General features: G+C 65.4%; 6 protein-coding genes across 6 annotated transcripts in view; 3 read left to right on the top strand and 3 right to left on the bottom strand.

The window, feature by feature from the left end:
- The first annotated feature begins 96 nt into the window (after positions 1-96).
- Positions 97-1,074, top strand: EMIHUDRAFT_365642 (hypothetical protein). The gene is made up of 2 exons (XM_005782195.1): positions 97-846; positions 919-1,074. The coding sequence occupies exons 1-2, from the start codon at positions 239-241 to the stop codon at positions 1,037-1,039; spliced, it is 729 nt and encodes a 242-aa protein (XP_005782252.1). The 5' UTR covers positions 97-238; the 3' UTR covers positions 1,040-1,074.
- Positions 1,075-1,352: 278 nt separating this feature from the next.
- GSH3 (gamma-glutamylcysteine synthetase) lies at positions 1,353-3,891 on the bottom strand (the record flags this gene model as incomplete). The annotated part of the gene is made up of 5 exons (XM_005782194.1): positions 1,353-2,121; positions 2,195-2,295; positions 2,438-2,474; positions 2,587-3,820; positions 3,888-3,891. The coding sequence occupies 5 exons, from the start codon at positions 3,889-3,891 to the stop codon at positions 1,353-1,355; spliced, it is 2,145 nt and encodes a 714-aa protein (XP_005782251.1).
- An 890-nt stretch (positions 3,892-4,781) lies between these two features.
- Positions 4,782-5,783, top strand: EMIHUDRAFT_47624 (hypothetical protein; the record flags this gene model as incomplete). Its single annotated transcript, XM_005782193.1, has 2 exons — positions 4,782-4,868; positions 5,646-5,783. Coding segments are annotated over 2 exons (225 nt in total), but the record flags the coding sequence as incomplete, so codon positions are not given.
- An 808-nt stretch (positions 5,784-6,591) lies between these two features.
- On the bottom strand, positions 6,592-7,852 carry EMIHUDRAFT_113511 (hypothetical protein; the record flags this gene model as incomplete). The annotated part of the gene is made up of 3 exons (XM_005782192.1): positions 6,592-7,069; positions 7,147-7,238; positions 7,397-7,852. The coding sequence occupies 3 exons, from the start codon at positions 7,850-7,852 to the stop codon at positions 6,592-6,594; spliced, it is 1,026 nt and encodes a 341-aa protein (XP_005782249.1).
- Positions 7,853-10,183: 2,331 nt separating this feature from the next.
- EMIHUDRAFT_456681 (hypothetical protein) lies at positions 10,184-11,340 on the bottom strand (the record flags this gene model as incomplete). Its single annotated transcript, XM_005782191.1, has 3 exons — positions 10,184-10,294; positions 10,372-10,893; positions 10,963-11,340. 3 exons carry the CDS (start codon positions 11,338-11,340, stop codon positions 10,184-10,186), a joined length of 1,011 nt encoding a protein of 336 aa, XP_005782248.1.
- Positions 11,341-13,401: 2,061 nt separating this feature from the next.
- The window catches only part of EMIHUDRAFT_233367 (hypothetical protein), a gene marked incomplete at both ends in the record, with an annotated part of 4,446 nt that continues 3,952 nt past the window's right edge, over positions 13,402-13,895 (top strand). Inside the window, one exon of the mRNA XM_005782190.1 lies at positions 13,402-13,473. Within this exon, the coding sequence (XP_005782247.1) occupies positions 13,402-13,473 (72 nt within the window). The remainder of the gene's footprint in view (positions 13,474-13,895) is intronic.

The following is a 13,895-nucleotide window of genomic DNA, read 5'->3' as shown; positions in this document are numbered from 1 at the left end:
AGGTCTCCTCTATTTTAGCAAAATGGGGACGCGGGATAAGACTTTTTAGCAATATGGGGTTCTCTTCCGATACAGCACGGCACCGAACCCAGGTGACCAAGCTCCTGCTGCTGAGGCTGCCTCAGTCTCTCAGTCAGCTCGGCGCAGGGGACGCGGGGGACGGAGGCTGCCTCAGTCAGCTCGGCGCAGGGGACGCGGGGGACGGAGGCTGCCTCAGTCTCTCAGTCAGCCTCCCCCAATGTCCAAGCTCATCCTTCACGGCGTTCCCGTCTCTCAGCCCTTCCGGTCGGTGCTGTGGGCCACCAAAATCAAGGGCCTGCCGCTCACGCTGCAGACCGCCGTCCCGCCAAAGCACACGACCACGGATAAGTTCAAGGCGCTCAACCCTCGAGGCACCATTCCGGTCCTCGAGGACGGCGACTTTGCGATGTGCGAGGGCCCGGCGATCCTCGCCTACCTCGCTGATACGCACGGCTGGGACGACCTCTACCCGCGCGAGCCGCAGCAGCGGGCGCGGGTCCTCGAGGCGCTGTCGTGGACGGTCGGGACGCTCCGGCCAGCCACGTCTCGCATCATCGGCCCTCTCATGCGGCCGGACGTTGCGAAGCGGATGGCGGAGAGCCCGGGCCTGGGAGCCTCCATCTACGCAGGCCCTGCGGACAGCGCGGGCGGGCTCTCCCACGTCCTCACCTCGCTCGAGGCGGTGCTGGAGCACAGGCCCTTCCTCGCCTCTGCCGGCGCGACCATCGCCGACCTCTCCGCCTACTGCGAGCTCGGACAGCTGCAGCCTGCCCTCTTCTCCGATCCCGCCACTGGATTGCCTCTCTTCGACTTTTCGCCGTTTGCGTATCGACATCTGGGACGCGCGAGAAGACCACAGCGACGCACCGCCGAGAGGGGATGACTCCCCGAATATAGGCGCACGACGGCGTGGCTCGATCGCATGCGCGCGCAGCCCCACCACGACGAGGTGCACGCGCCGCTCCGCGAATTCTGCTTACACTTGACCAAGAAGGCGGCGAAAGCAAAGGCAGGATGACGACACTAGCTAGTACAATCCTCAATCGTGTGACTGGTTCTGCGGATGCGGGGGTTGTGCAGTCCCCCGCGGGAGGGGTTTTTACCTCATGCAAACGGAGAGAGCTTTAGCTGCTGCTGCCTGCGGGGTGGGGGTGGGGCGCGCTACGCACACGTCCCAGGGAGCAGGGCGGTGTGACACTTCTTTTTTGTGAAAATCCGCCCCGTTGCCGCGCCTCTCACACACGTGTTCACTCCGGCTCCACCCGGCACCCACTCCCGGGTCACGCGTCACGGCGCGTTACTACACTTGAGCGGTTGCCCGCGCTCTCTCTCTACTTCGGGCTCAGAAAGGCGATCTGCGCCTCCACCTCCTCCAGCTCGTGGCGCGTCTTCTCCCATTTCTTGCGGAGGTCGGCCTCGCTCGCCTGGAGCCGGGTACGGCGCTCCTGCAGCTGGTAGCGGAACTGGTGCGACGCCATCAGCTCGGCGATCGAGCGGGAGATGCGCGAGAGGCGGTGCGAGTCGCCCATGTCGGCGGCGGCGTAGGCGTCCTTTGCGCGGACCTCCGGGATCACGACGTCCCCGAGAAGCGCGGGCGCCGCCTCGACGCCGAGTCCGATGCGGTGGCACTTGGCGAGCAGGTCGGCGGCGATCCGCTCCGAGACGACCGAGTCCTGGCGGTAGTCCGGGTGCGAGCAGACGAAGTCGCGCATCCACCGGGCCGGCGTGTGGAGCCGGCCGCTGGCGCGAGCGACGATGAAGTCAAGGTAGCCCGAGAGGGAGCTCATCGTGGCGCTATCCGTCTCGATCAATTCCAAGTAGGTCAGCACCATCGGCACGAGGCCCTTGAACTCGCCCCGCCCGACCATCACCTCGTACAGCGAGAGCTCCTCCACGCCCGCGGTGCGGCCGCAAGACGCGGAGGCGCGCGAGTCTCGCTTCGAGTCCATGTCGCCGCCCTGCCCAGCGGGCGGCCCCGGCTCTGGCTCGCCGTCGTCCGACTGGCCCGCTGCGGGAGGCATCGACCGCTGCTGAAAGTGGAACCGCTGCGTCCTCACGGCGTCGCGGGCGTGTGCGCGTCTCATATTTTCGTCGACGCACCTAAGGCGCGCGCAGGGAGGCGGGGTGCAGGGGCGGGGCATCGAGTCTCGTGGCAGGGCTGCGAGCGGCGCACGAGATTGGGGTATACAGGTTCAGGTTGAAGTAGAGAATGACGCGCGAGACGAGCACCACAAAGGTGGTGAAGGCGGCGTTCTCGTAGTCGGTCAGCTGGACCTGCAGCGAGAGGGAGGCGGCTGTGACGACGCAAAGAGGAGGCTGCGAGCGAGGCGAGACCGTGCTGCGCCTCCATCGAGCGGAACTCGGTGCGCCAGCCGATGTGCGAGTCGCTCTTGGCGGGGGGCGGCTTCCAGCGCACCGTCTGCCAGTTGGTGGACTGGATATTCTCAAAGTGGCTGCGAGGACGAGGGCCGGGGTGGGCCGAGTTGGTGGGGGAGGCGGGCAGAGGCGTGAGAGCGAGAGTGGCGGGGGGAGATGGCGAGCGCGCGCGCGCGCGCGCGCGCGCACTCCGTCTCGGTAGCGTCGTCGAGCTCGATGCGCTCCCGGTAGACCACGAGAGGGTCCCGCGTGAAGAGGTGCGCCAGGTGCCTCGCCAGCACCGCGTCCACGCCCGCGTCGAGGAGCGTCTGGAGCGCCTCCTCGTCGATTGGCGCGTCGACGTCGTTGTATCGCTCGGTGCGTGTCTGCTCGTCCTTGCCGCCGAGGTGGTCACAGATGAACGAGGAGATGGAGTCGTATCTCGACTTTGGCAGCCTTTTCACCCCTCCTCCGGCCATCTCCGGGTGCCGGGCCGCCCCGTCATCCATGCCCCGCTCGGCGGGAGTGCGATCGTCGACCGACTGGGCAATGATGTCCCACCGCACGTCAGTGTCGAGAAGCACACCGCGCGCGATGGGCGTGGCGGCGGTGAGCGCGAGCATGACCGGCGCGAGCACCGCTAGCTGGTCAAAGAGGTGCCTCGACTCTGCGACGTTTCGCGTCTGAAAGGTGACTTGCAGGCAGCAGCAGCCCATGCCGAACGCCATTGCGTCCATGTACACCTCCTCCATCTGCAGCGCCTCGGCGCGCGTCTCCGGCGGGGGGCAGCCCGCGTGACGCTCAAAGGCCGGCGTCTTCTCGTCGGCGAAACGCGGCATCCGGATGTCGACCTTTGAGCCGCGCCGCCGCCTGATGTTGGCGACGAGCGCTCCGAATCGGGGCGCGGGGTTGATGACTTCGTCCGGCACGAAGAGCGACTCGGAGAGGCCCGGCTTTGGATCGGCGGGCGGGTGAGAGCAGGAGCCAACGCCCATCAGCGGGAAGACCGTCACCGTGGGGCATATCTCGTCGGCGGCGAGGGCCGCGAGGAGGCGGGCCCTGCGGATGCGCATGTTGCGCTCGACAAGCAGAAGGTCGGCAGCGAACCCCGAATAGGGCTGGCCGGGCGTCCCTTCCACCATCCAAGAGCCAAACTCCGGCATCCACGCGCAGCTCTGGCCGGCCGAGTCGCCGGCTGCCTCTTCCCTCTGTCGCAGCTGCTTCATAATCTCGGGAGCTCGCAGTGAGAGCCTGACGCTGTGGCCCTGCTCGTCGATCTTGAAGATGCCGTATTCGAGCTCATCGCCCCACCGCAGCATGTCGCCCTCGATGGCCTCGACGCGGCGGTAGTGCCGGATGAACTGCTCGATGCCGTGCTGGCGCACGTACTTGACCACCTCGAGCGAGTCCTCCCAATCGAGAGGCGAGGCGTCGACGAGGAAGCCTGTGGCAGGGGATATGCGTTGTTGGAGAGCTGGTTGGTCGCTGGGACACTCTCGGCACAAGCACACCCATCGGGCCCGCCCGGGGACGGACACACACTGGTCACCGCAGTGCTCTTGGAATATAATATTGGGACGTACGCAGTATGAAATGGGGATGGCTTTTTCTTTGAGCTTAGCCTTCGATGTTATGAAACAAACGCAAGGCGGACACATGGCATATCGCTCTCGGGCCCACAGACATCCCGCACACCCGCCGCCCCCGCGCGCGCCCCACCCCGGCCGTGAGAAAGGGGAGTGACAGTTCGGGACGGCGACAGACGAACGAGATACCTCGCACTCCATGTGCGAGAACGCAGAGAGAAATGAAAGCCGAGCGGCTCACAAGTCCGGCTCACGCGCCCCGAGCTGACCATCTACCGCACTGCACACTTGCGCCCCCTCGCTCCCAACCCATCCGCCTCGCCTCGGGCCGCGCCGCGCGATCTCGGTCGATCTCGCGCAATCTCGGGCGATCTCGGGGCCGCGCCGCGCGTGACTCTCGCAAGCTCGCCTCCCATCGTCCATCGACCGAGTGCGAGCCATGCAGCGTGCTCGCGCAGTGCCGCTCGCAACGTCAGGGGTCGTCCGAGGATCACGACTCTCACAGTGATTCCTCTAGTGTCCGAGGAGGCCACCGGCCAAAAGCGCATGTCTTGAAGGTCCGATACTGGAAGCCCATATAGGCACCTTAAAGAAAGAAAGAAAGAAAACACGCAACCCAAGGGAGGGATGGGATATAGGCACCTTAATTAAATGTAGCCCCTTGCATTCTTTTACTTCGCGAATCCTCGCTTGCGCGCAGCTCCTCTACGAGTAACCCAGGCTGCTGCATTCGCCGAGCATATGGCGAGAGAAGCCAGCAGCTCAGACGTGAAGCCGGCGCTTCTCCGCCAGCTCGAGACCGACGGAGGCCTGCAGCACGTCTTCGTGCTGCCCGACAGCACCGGCGAGCTGTGCGCCGCCGCGACTCTGATGCTCGAGCCAAAGCTCCTCCGCGGCGGAACGACGGTGGCGCACATCTGCGAGCTGGTATCGCTGCCGTCGCCCGCCTCTGCGGCGCGCTTCGCGCCGCTCGACGCGCCGCTCGAGCTGATTCAACCCCTGGTCGCTACCGCAAAAGCGTCGGGCTGCTACAAAATCATCGCCGACGTGCCAGCCGCGAGCAGCCAGCCCTTCCTCGACGTGGGCTTCCGGCCGACGCAGCTGGCCATGGAGATTGAGCTCGCGCCGCCGGCATCGCTGCTCCAGGGCGGCGTCGCGCAGGGCATTCTCGCCGCGTCCGCCGCGGTGGCCGCGGGTGCCGCCGCCGCACTCGCTCGCGGGTCGCTGCCGCCGGCGGTCGCGGCGGCGGCGGTGGCCGGGGCGGGGGCGGTCGCGGCGGCGCGGATGGGGACGCTCCACGGGCGCCGCCGCCGCGTCTTCGGCGGGCTGTCCCCGCGGCAGATAGCACTGCCCCGCGGCCCGCTGCGCTCTTTGACGCTGCGTCGGCTCTCCCCCGCTGACGGCGCAGCCCGCTACCTCGCCCTCCTGGGTGTGAACAGCGTCTCTTCACACCTGCTGCTGTCAACAGGTCCCGCCCGCTACCTCGCCCTCCTCGCGCAGCTGTCCGTCGCCCCGGAGATGAAGCCGCACGTCTTTGAGGCGCAGCTGCGGCGCGTCTCCAACTCGGACCTGCTCGCCGTGTTGGTGGCGGCGCCGGCGGGCGGGGGAGAGATCGTCGCGTGCGGCACTCTGATCGCAGAGAGAAGGGTGCTGCGGCCGTCCGACGGCTGGTGCCAGCATCAGCCGCTGACTGCGCACATCGAGGACGTCGTCGTCGACGAGAAGCTGCGCGGCTCCGGCATAGGCAAGCAGCTGATCCGCTGTCTCCTCGAGATCGCTGCGGAGGCGGGCTGCGACACGGCGAGCCTGAACTGTACTCCAGGCCTTCTGGGAGCCTTCTAGGAACCTTCCAGGAACTTTCCTGTAGGCGAGCCTGAACTGCACTCCCGACAACGCGCCCTTTGCTACGAGCGGTGGGGCGAGCTGCGGACAGCGTCTCTTCACGGCTCTGTGTGTGAATAGGCGGCCTTCTACGAGCGGTGCGGCCTGCACAGAGGCGAGGGGGCGGGCCCGCCGCTCGAGCTGCCGCGAGCAGCGCCTCTTCACACTTGCCGCTGTGAACAGGCGACGCGGACGGGCTCGCCCTCTACTTTTGACGCGGGGGGCGGGGCCGCTGTGTGTTGTGATCCGGTGCACACTTGATGTTCGAGGGCAAGCAGCCTCCATGCCTTTAGTGGTAGACAGTCACCCACCTCCAGATGCCGTCGCCGCTCTCAGAGTTTCCTCCGGGAATTGTGCCCGTCCTCCTGTCGGCCCCGCCGCCGCGGCGTCGGCCGGTGTGCGGCTTTCAGCTCAGCAATCTTGCTCGGTGCGTCAGACAAGAAATCGGGGTGGTCCGCGAGAAAAAATTCGCTACGAATAACGAACGATGCGCACCATCCTCTCGCCTGCATGCACAACATGTGCATGTGCACGATGCGGGAACGCGAGTGAGCGCAGAGTGGACACGTCTAATGTGGTCTGACGTCTCCGTGACCGTGTCCGACCGACCGAGAGCGAGACCGAGTACTTTTTTTTACACACGTTTGCGCCCACGCGCATCCGCATGCCCATAAAAATGTGTGTTGTGTATCTGAATATGTATCGCCGCCCGCGGCGCCGCCCGCGCTGCCGCTGGGACGCCCGAGTCTCATACACTCTTGAAGTCGGCCGACTCTCGGGGACCCCGCCGCCAACGGCCAAATCGCCACAGGGCCACAAACGCGAGCGCAGCACCGGCGGCGCACTGCAGCTGCGCGCTGCTGCCGATGCCCGCGCCTGCCAGCAGGCCGGGCTGGGAGGCCCTGGCATTGGCCTCGCCGCCCCAGAGGCGGACCGAGTCTGCGAGAGGGCACCAGCGGTCCGCGCAGTCGGGGTTGAGGAAGCCGGTGGTGGAGAGCTGTAGCTCGGGCAGCGCCGCCCCGTCCAGCCGCATGTCCTCGTCCGTGGGCATCCAGCCGGGCGGCACCGCGTCCACTATGGTCGCCGTGTCGATGGACCAGTCCACCGGCCTGTAGTGGACGAAGAGCGACGAGTACCAGCGGCCGCGGAAGGGGTGAGGCCGCCCGTGCATGCACTTGGCCGACTCGTAGAACAGCATCTCCCCCTCCTCGAGATTCACCTCGTACCTGGCACGTGCGGCGGGGTCTGTAGGGGCGCGCACGTCGGGGGGCGGAGGAGAGCGGGCGCGGGGCGGTCGGCTCACGTGGTGCCGTCCAGGCCCTCGATCACAATTGGCCACGGCTCCTCCGCGTCGTGGCCCACGTGCACGATGGAGGAGATGACGTGATCCTGCACCTGTGGCCGGGGAAGAGGGCGCGGGTCAGTGTCTAGGTGTGAGATGGAGGACCCAGTGTTGTCTTCTGACCGGGGTTGTGTTTTTACGTGAGATGGAGGAGGTGGTGGCCGCATTCCTTGTCGTGGTGCATCAGCAGCTGGGAGCCGTTCATGTACACACGGAGGCCGTACGCCTTGACCGGCACGAGCTGGACGCCGCCCCATTCCTCGTGCATCGGCTGCAACTGCTTGAGGATCACCTCCTCCTCGTTTGGCGTCAGAGGCACAAACTTGGTCTGCGGTGTGATGAGCAGGCCGCTTATCCCGAGCTGCTCATCGGCCGCGGCGGCGAGTCCGCCGAGAAGGCGGGAGCTGAGCTTTTCGTGCACCATGGGCAGGGTGCGCCGCTTCTCGAACCCCGAGCGAGTAAAGTTTGGCACGATTCGGGAGCTCTGCATCAGATCCATGAAGCCGTCCCACCTCTGCTGAACGTCTTTTGTGAGGCGCCGCAGCTGCTGCTCCCGGGCGACCATCAGCTTGACCCATCCTGTGGTGTTTGGACGTATTGGGGGTAGGCCGGTGCTCCACTTCTGCTTGTGCCGGATGACGCGGTCCGCCTCGGATGGCCCGCCCATTCAAGGCTCGTCGTGTTTTTGCGGATTACGCGCGGAAATCGGTAACCTTCGTCGCCGGCGCTGCTTGCAGCTCTGCGACGATGACGCTAAGCTTCGTCTTTTCCGCGCGCCCCGCGCGATACGTCGGACGGCCGCACGTCACCTTGGTTCAACCTTCGAGCTCTAGCGGGCCCACGCTCTTCTTTCTCGCTCTTTCCACAGGTTGTTCGGTTCGTAGTTAGCAAATCAAGGCACAGAGCTCACACAAATCACAGCGGGGTCAGCAAGAAGCAACCTCTTCAGCAGTCCACCCCCTCCGGACAACATACCTAAAACCCCCTCCGGATACGTTCGTAAGAGCCAGAAACCCGAACGCCACGTTCGGATCGCTTCTCATCGCAAACCCTGTCAGCAGTCCACCCTCGGGTATGTTCGTAAGAGCTACATACACACTGACAAACGACGCCAAAAAAAGAAGCCCGCCGTTCGCGTCCTTCGTCTGTTCGTAACCGACGTCCATCCAGCGGCCCACATCCCCGTTGCGCTATGGTCAGCCTCCCTAGTTTGGCCCCATCGTCTGCACCAGCGGGCCGTCCAAAGACCACCGTCGGGAGGAAGCGCTCGGCCGCCGACCAGCAGAACGAGGCCATCGCTGGCCTGTGCAAGACGTACACAGCAGCCACAAGCAAGCTCCTCTACGCGTTTGCAGCGATACATGAGCAGGACAGCAGTGGCTCCGGAGACAAGGTGTCCTCGGTAGAGGCGGCCCTCGCGTCATCCAGCCGCAGCGTGCTGCTCGAAAAGATGGCTGCGACGCTTTCCTCCGGCGTCGAGAAGATTGTGCGCTCCTCTGACGTCTCGGTGCGGACAGCGGTGAGGGCCGTTTTGGGTCTCTTTGATACCAGTGATGAAATCTAAACCGACCCAAATAAATTAGGTGCTCAAGGACCTCCGCGTTCGCTTCCGTCCGAGGGAGGATCCAACGCTCGCCACAGTCGGTTGCCAAGCCGAGCTCGAGCCTCCCGCGAAGCATCCACGCCACGCCTCGGATGAGGCCGTGCCGCCGCCCCAGCCGCCGCCCCAGCCGCCGCCCCAGCCGCCACCACCTAGCGAGGATGAGGCCGTGCCACCTCCTGCGTCTCTCAGCTCGGTCAGTTCTGCGACCACCGCGCCGCGTGACATGTACGAGCGCCTCAAGGCGTGGGAGGAGAAGAAGCAGGCGCGGCTGGCAAAGGAGCGTCAGAAAGCGGAGGACGAGGAAAAGCAGCGCATCGAGAAGGCCCGCGCGGCACGGGTGTCCTCCTCCACTCTCTACTCGCACGTCGAGTCAAAGATCAAGCGGGAGCGGGTCGCAGTCGACGACGCGCGCGTTGCCGTGGCGGAGACGGCGGCGCAGGAGGCGATCGTGGCGCGGGAGCACGCGGAGCGAGCGGCCGAGCACGACCGGCGGCGAGCCGTCGCAGCGGAAGAGGCTCGCCGTTCGGCAGAGGCTGCCAAGACGCGGGCGGAGACGACAGCCGTGGTGGCCAAGGAGCAGGCAAGCACGGCGACCGCACTGCTCGAGGCGCTCCGGCTGAAGGTATCGCGAGAGGCAAAGGCGCGGGCCGAGGCGAAGGAGATTGCAGAAGCCCTCGGCGGACGCGACCTTGAGCGGAACCCCATGTGAGCTTGCTCTGCCGCACGACTTGCCCCTCTCCCACCCCATTCTCCCACGGACCCGCTTTGCTGCTGGCTGCAGGTTCCCGAAGAAGAAGATACTGCGCATCAGGCTCGCGGAGGAGTTTGACGGCCGGGTTTCGGCCGAGTTTCGCCAGCGCGACGACGAGTCGGGCGACAAGGGCGTTTCGCTCTTGATGGGACGCGTCTACGCGACCCGCTCGGTCGAGCCGCAGTGCGTGCTGTTTGACGAGGCTCTCAGCGATCTCGAGTGCGCCCGCTGGTGGCAGCGACACCAGGGGCGCAAGAGCTTCCAGCCGACCAAGATGGGCGCCGCGATGCAGCGCACCAGAGCGCTGGGCGAAGGCGGCGGCGGCAAGGACAAGGGGCCGTAGTCCAAGTCGTGAGCGTCCACAGGGCTCGCTCGAAACAGTGTCCAGTGAGACGCGGACGCGTTTGCGTGTCCGCTGATTGCTCCCGCGAGACGCGGAGGGGGAAGAGAGCGGCGCACACCCGCGCGCCGCGACGTTGTGTCCTGTCGACTCCCAGAGCTAACCCACGCAGGGCGAGAGTGAATCAGCAAAACGAGACTCTCTCGCAGCGTGTGTGGGCTGTGGCACATTGCCACATGGCAGCGTGCTGCGCGAGTCTTTTTGACTGTGTGAACTACCCCCTACCCGCGATAATATATAGACGTTAGACCGTGCCCAAAATCCAAACATATGTCCGACGGTGGACGGCAGGGGGAAGAGAGTCCCTGACGGTCAGCGCAATGGCGTGCAGGTTGCCCGGTTGCCCGCCCCGTGGCTGGGCCCAGGGTGTCATCGAGACACCTGATGTGTGTCATTACCGCGACTGGGGAGGGATCGCGTGGGCTCAGGGACGCCAGAGAGCGAGCCCGTCCCTCCGGAGAAGGCGCGCTTGGCCGCCTCGGACAGGGCGCGCTCGGACAGGTCCTCCTCTGTGACCAGCTGCACAAACTCGTGGAGGGCGAGGACGTGGTCGCCGTCGGTGTCAATCATCGAGATGAGCGTCTCGCAGTCCTCAAGGCTGGGCTCGAGACCGGTCGCGGCCTTGAGCGCGTACTTGAGCTCGCCCGCCTCCAGAAAGCCGTTGCCCGACGTGTCGAACCGCGCGAAGATGCTGCGCAGGTCCCGCTCCCTGCCCAACGCGCCGCCAGCCCGCAGGCCGAGCTGGACCTCCCACCGCTTCAGCCGCACGCGCGCCTGCCGCCGGAGCCGCGAGGCCACCGCGGCGGCGGCGTACAGCGCGCAGTGCCCCGCAAGCCACGGAGATACCAGGAAGCGGAGCGCCTGCAGAGGCCCCGCAGTCACCGGCGCGGCCTGCGCGGCGAGAAGTGCCGCCGCGAGCCCAAAGGTTGGCACGAAGAATTCGCCCGACATTTTCTACGAGGGTCGGGGGCCGGACGGTGAGATACCCGAGGAGATTACCTGAGAGGACCCGAGAGTTCGCACAAAGTAGAAGAGCAACGTCGCCGCGGACAGGATGGCTCGCGTGTCGTTGTCCGGGCCAAATAGCGGCGAGGCGGTGGTGATGGCGGCGCCGACGAGCCACGCGCCGACGGTGCACAGCAGGAAGCCGCGCACAGGAGGCGGAGACGGGCCGCCGAAGAAGATGATTGCGGACGAGAGCGACGGCGGCGCAAAGGTCTTGAACGGCAGCTTTGATGTCGAGTCGATGCCGTGCAGAGCGAGAGCGGCTGCCGCGAGCGCCAGCGCGGATATGAGGCAGTCGAGGACCCGTTTCAGTAGCTGGACGCGGCGGAGGCGCCTGGTGTTGCTGTGCTCGGGTGGTGGGGCGAGGACGGCGTAGTCGGCGTGGGCCCTGCCCATGAGGCGTGCGCTGTCGGCAGCGACTGTCTGAGTCAGGCGACGCCGGCAGAGCCCTCTCAACCTCTCAGGCGACGCCGGCACAGCCCTAACTCTCTCCGGCAAGCCTAGCGGGGCGGGGGCGGCATCGAAAAGAAAAAAGCGGGCATCGTATCCGGCTTACATTATCCTTCTCCCACCCCTCGTTTGGCGCGCCCGTTTTATTTATTTATTTATTTACCCTGCCTTCTTGCACATGGAGTGCAAGATACTCGTTCTGTTGCCATCCCAAACTGTCACTCCCCTTTCTCCCGGCCGGGTGGGGCGCGCGCGGGGGGCGGCGGGTGTGCGGGATGTCTGTGGGCCCGAGAGCGATGTGCCATGTCCGCCTTGCGTTTGTTTCATAACATCGAAGGCTAAGCTTAAGGTGGCAGGAAGGTGCGAAGACAGACGTAGTCGTAGACAGGGCGGTACTACTCTACAGATACCTTGCCGGTGTGCGAACCGTCCAGAGCCCGGTACGGTGTATTAGACGTCAGTGACAGCGCCTTGTCTCACTGGTGGGCGTCTGTGCTTTTGACTGTTTCCCTTTTAGTTTCAGCTTTACCTCTCGATTTCACGCCTGCGCCTTCTCACACCTCCTGCCGCAAGCGCCGCCGCCGCCCGCGCGGCTCCTTAATTTTGCGGTGGTGCCTCCTCTTGATCACAACGAGGGCGCAGTTCAGCATGCCGCCCACGAGGTAGAGCGCCGCGCCGATGACATACAGGTTCGTGCCCACCGTGAGCGGGTTCCACTTGGAGCCGTCTCCCTCGAGCTGAGGGAAGTAGCCAAGACTGCCCATCGAGTAGGCGGCGGAGCCCGCTTGGGAGCACAGCAGCGACAGCACGCCAAGCTCCTCACTGCCAAATCTGTGCATGCGGCCCGTCACGCTGACGCTGAGGAGGTTCACTCTCGAAAGCTGCTAGCTGTAGCAACAGCGACCCGGCGAGGAAGAGAGCAGTGCCGGCGGTGAGGTCGTTGCGCTCGTTGTGCTCGTAGACGTCTGGCAGGAAGAGCACCGACCCGGCCGCGAACAAGAGCGAGCTGGCCAAGTAGCAGACCGATTCGCACACCTCTCGCTCTGACCGGCCAATCTCGGCCTCTGAGGGCTGAGCCGCGCCTCTCGCGTGGTGGGTCAGAAATTGAGCCGACTCGAGCAGCGCGTGCACCTGGATGATCCCGCCGACCAGGCTCGTCGCCAAGAAGAGGTAGCAAGCCGTCCAATAATACCTTGTGCTCGCGGGTAGAAACCCGGGCACGCGGCCAACTGCAACGCTGCGAGGAGGGCGTTTAGCGCCTCCAGCGTCTCCTCTCCCACGTACTTGAAGACGTAGCCGATTCGGAGCCGAGCGGTTACCACCTGCTTCCCCATCGGCTGTGTTGCTTGCTCCTCGATCGCTGAGCGGGGGTGGCGAACCCGCCCGCTACCGCTCCGAAACGGCGCGAACCTCGTTGCGTGTTTCGGGCATTATTTGCACTAGCAGACCTTGCGCGCACGCGCGCCAAATTTGTTTTTCTGTCTGCAACAACAGCCCGAGGGGTGAAGTGTCTTTGTTGTCTCGGCAGAGCGACATCGCGAGCACCGGGCAGAGAAGGACGCAGAAGCGGTTGGATGGAGAGGCAGCCGGCGCACGAGGAGAGGCAGCCGATGGAGCCGACGAGGTGAGTAGACCCGAGTTCACCACTCTGCGGCGGGAAGCGGGGCGGCGCACGCCCTCCCCACCACTGCTACTCTGTACTGCATGCAACTCAGCAGTGGTCGCAAGCGTCGCAAAGGGCAGGGAGGCAGCCTCGCGCGCTGTCGAACGCCCCCCCGCCCAGACAGAGGCATCACAATCATGCTCTGGCCAGCGTCTGGTGGGTCGGCATTGCGCAACACACGCCGCAATCAGCCTGAGAGCAGATGATGGGGTGGGCGCGGGTGGACGAGAGTGGAGCCGAGTTGGGTGGGAGAGGGAGCACGCACGTGCAGCGGTGCCGAGAGTGGGTTGATGGCACCGCCTGCGGCCGCCCGGGCGGATACGGCTTGCGCAGGTATGTTGTTCATGTCCTTATCCGCCGCCGCTTGGCTGCAGCAGCCAATGATGCCGCCCGCCTTTGAGAGGCGGCGTCTGGACGTGCTTGGCGGTTGACGCCGGCCCGACACTGCGCCTCGTGCGCGTCCACCTCCGTCGAGGTCGACGCGTCGAGATCGGCGCGCATCACCGATATGCCAGAGCCCGCCTTCGCCGTCATGATTCCCCGCCAGAGAGCTCGGTGAGCTGAGAGGTGTGTTGGTATCACTTTTGTGCTGGGTGGCGGCTTCACTCCGCTGAAACGGAAAACCGGCCGCGGGGAAATATAAGGTAAGATGGTATGGGACCCCATACTAGTGTGACACTACAGCTGCCGCTCGTCGACCCCGACGCCGCGCCGCTCGTGCTCTACTCATCCGGCGTGAGCGGCATTCGCTTCTGATGGGGTCCGCTCGAGGAGGGCGCCTCGACGGTGGGGGAGGTGCCAGGCAAATCGGGAAACCGTTTTTACGTCGCGCATTTTT

The sequence above is a fragment of the Emiliania huxleyi genome, assembly GCF_000372725.1.
Source record: "Emiliania huxleyi CCMP1516 chromosome Unknown EMIHUscaffold_191, whole genome shotgun sequence".
Taxonomy (NCBI): domain Eukaryota; phylum Haptophyta; order Isochrysidales; family Noelaerhabdaceae; genus Emiliania; species Emiliania huxleyi.
This window is presented reverse-complemented; position numbering and strand designations above follow the sequence as displayed.

Bases quoted from the DNA above. Each gene is read 5' to 3' on its own strand.
- EMIHUDRAFT_365642 (XM_005782195.1), top strand. From the start codon at position 239: ATGTCCAAGCTCATCCTTCACGGCGTTCCCGTCTCTCAGCCCTTCCGG. The intron at 847-918 runs GTATCGACATCT...CCCCGAATATAG, and splicing joins TTCGACTTTTCGCCGTTTGC to GCGCACGACGGCGTGGCTCG.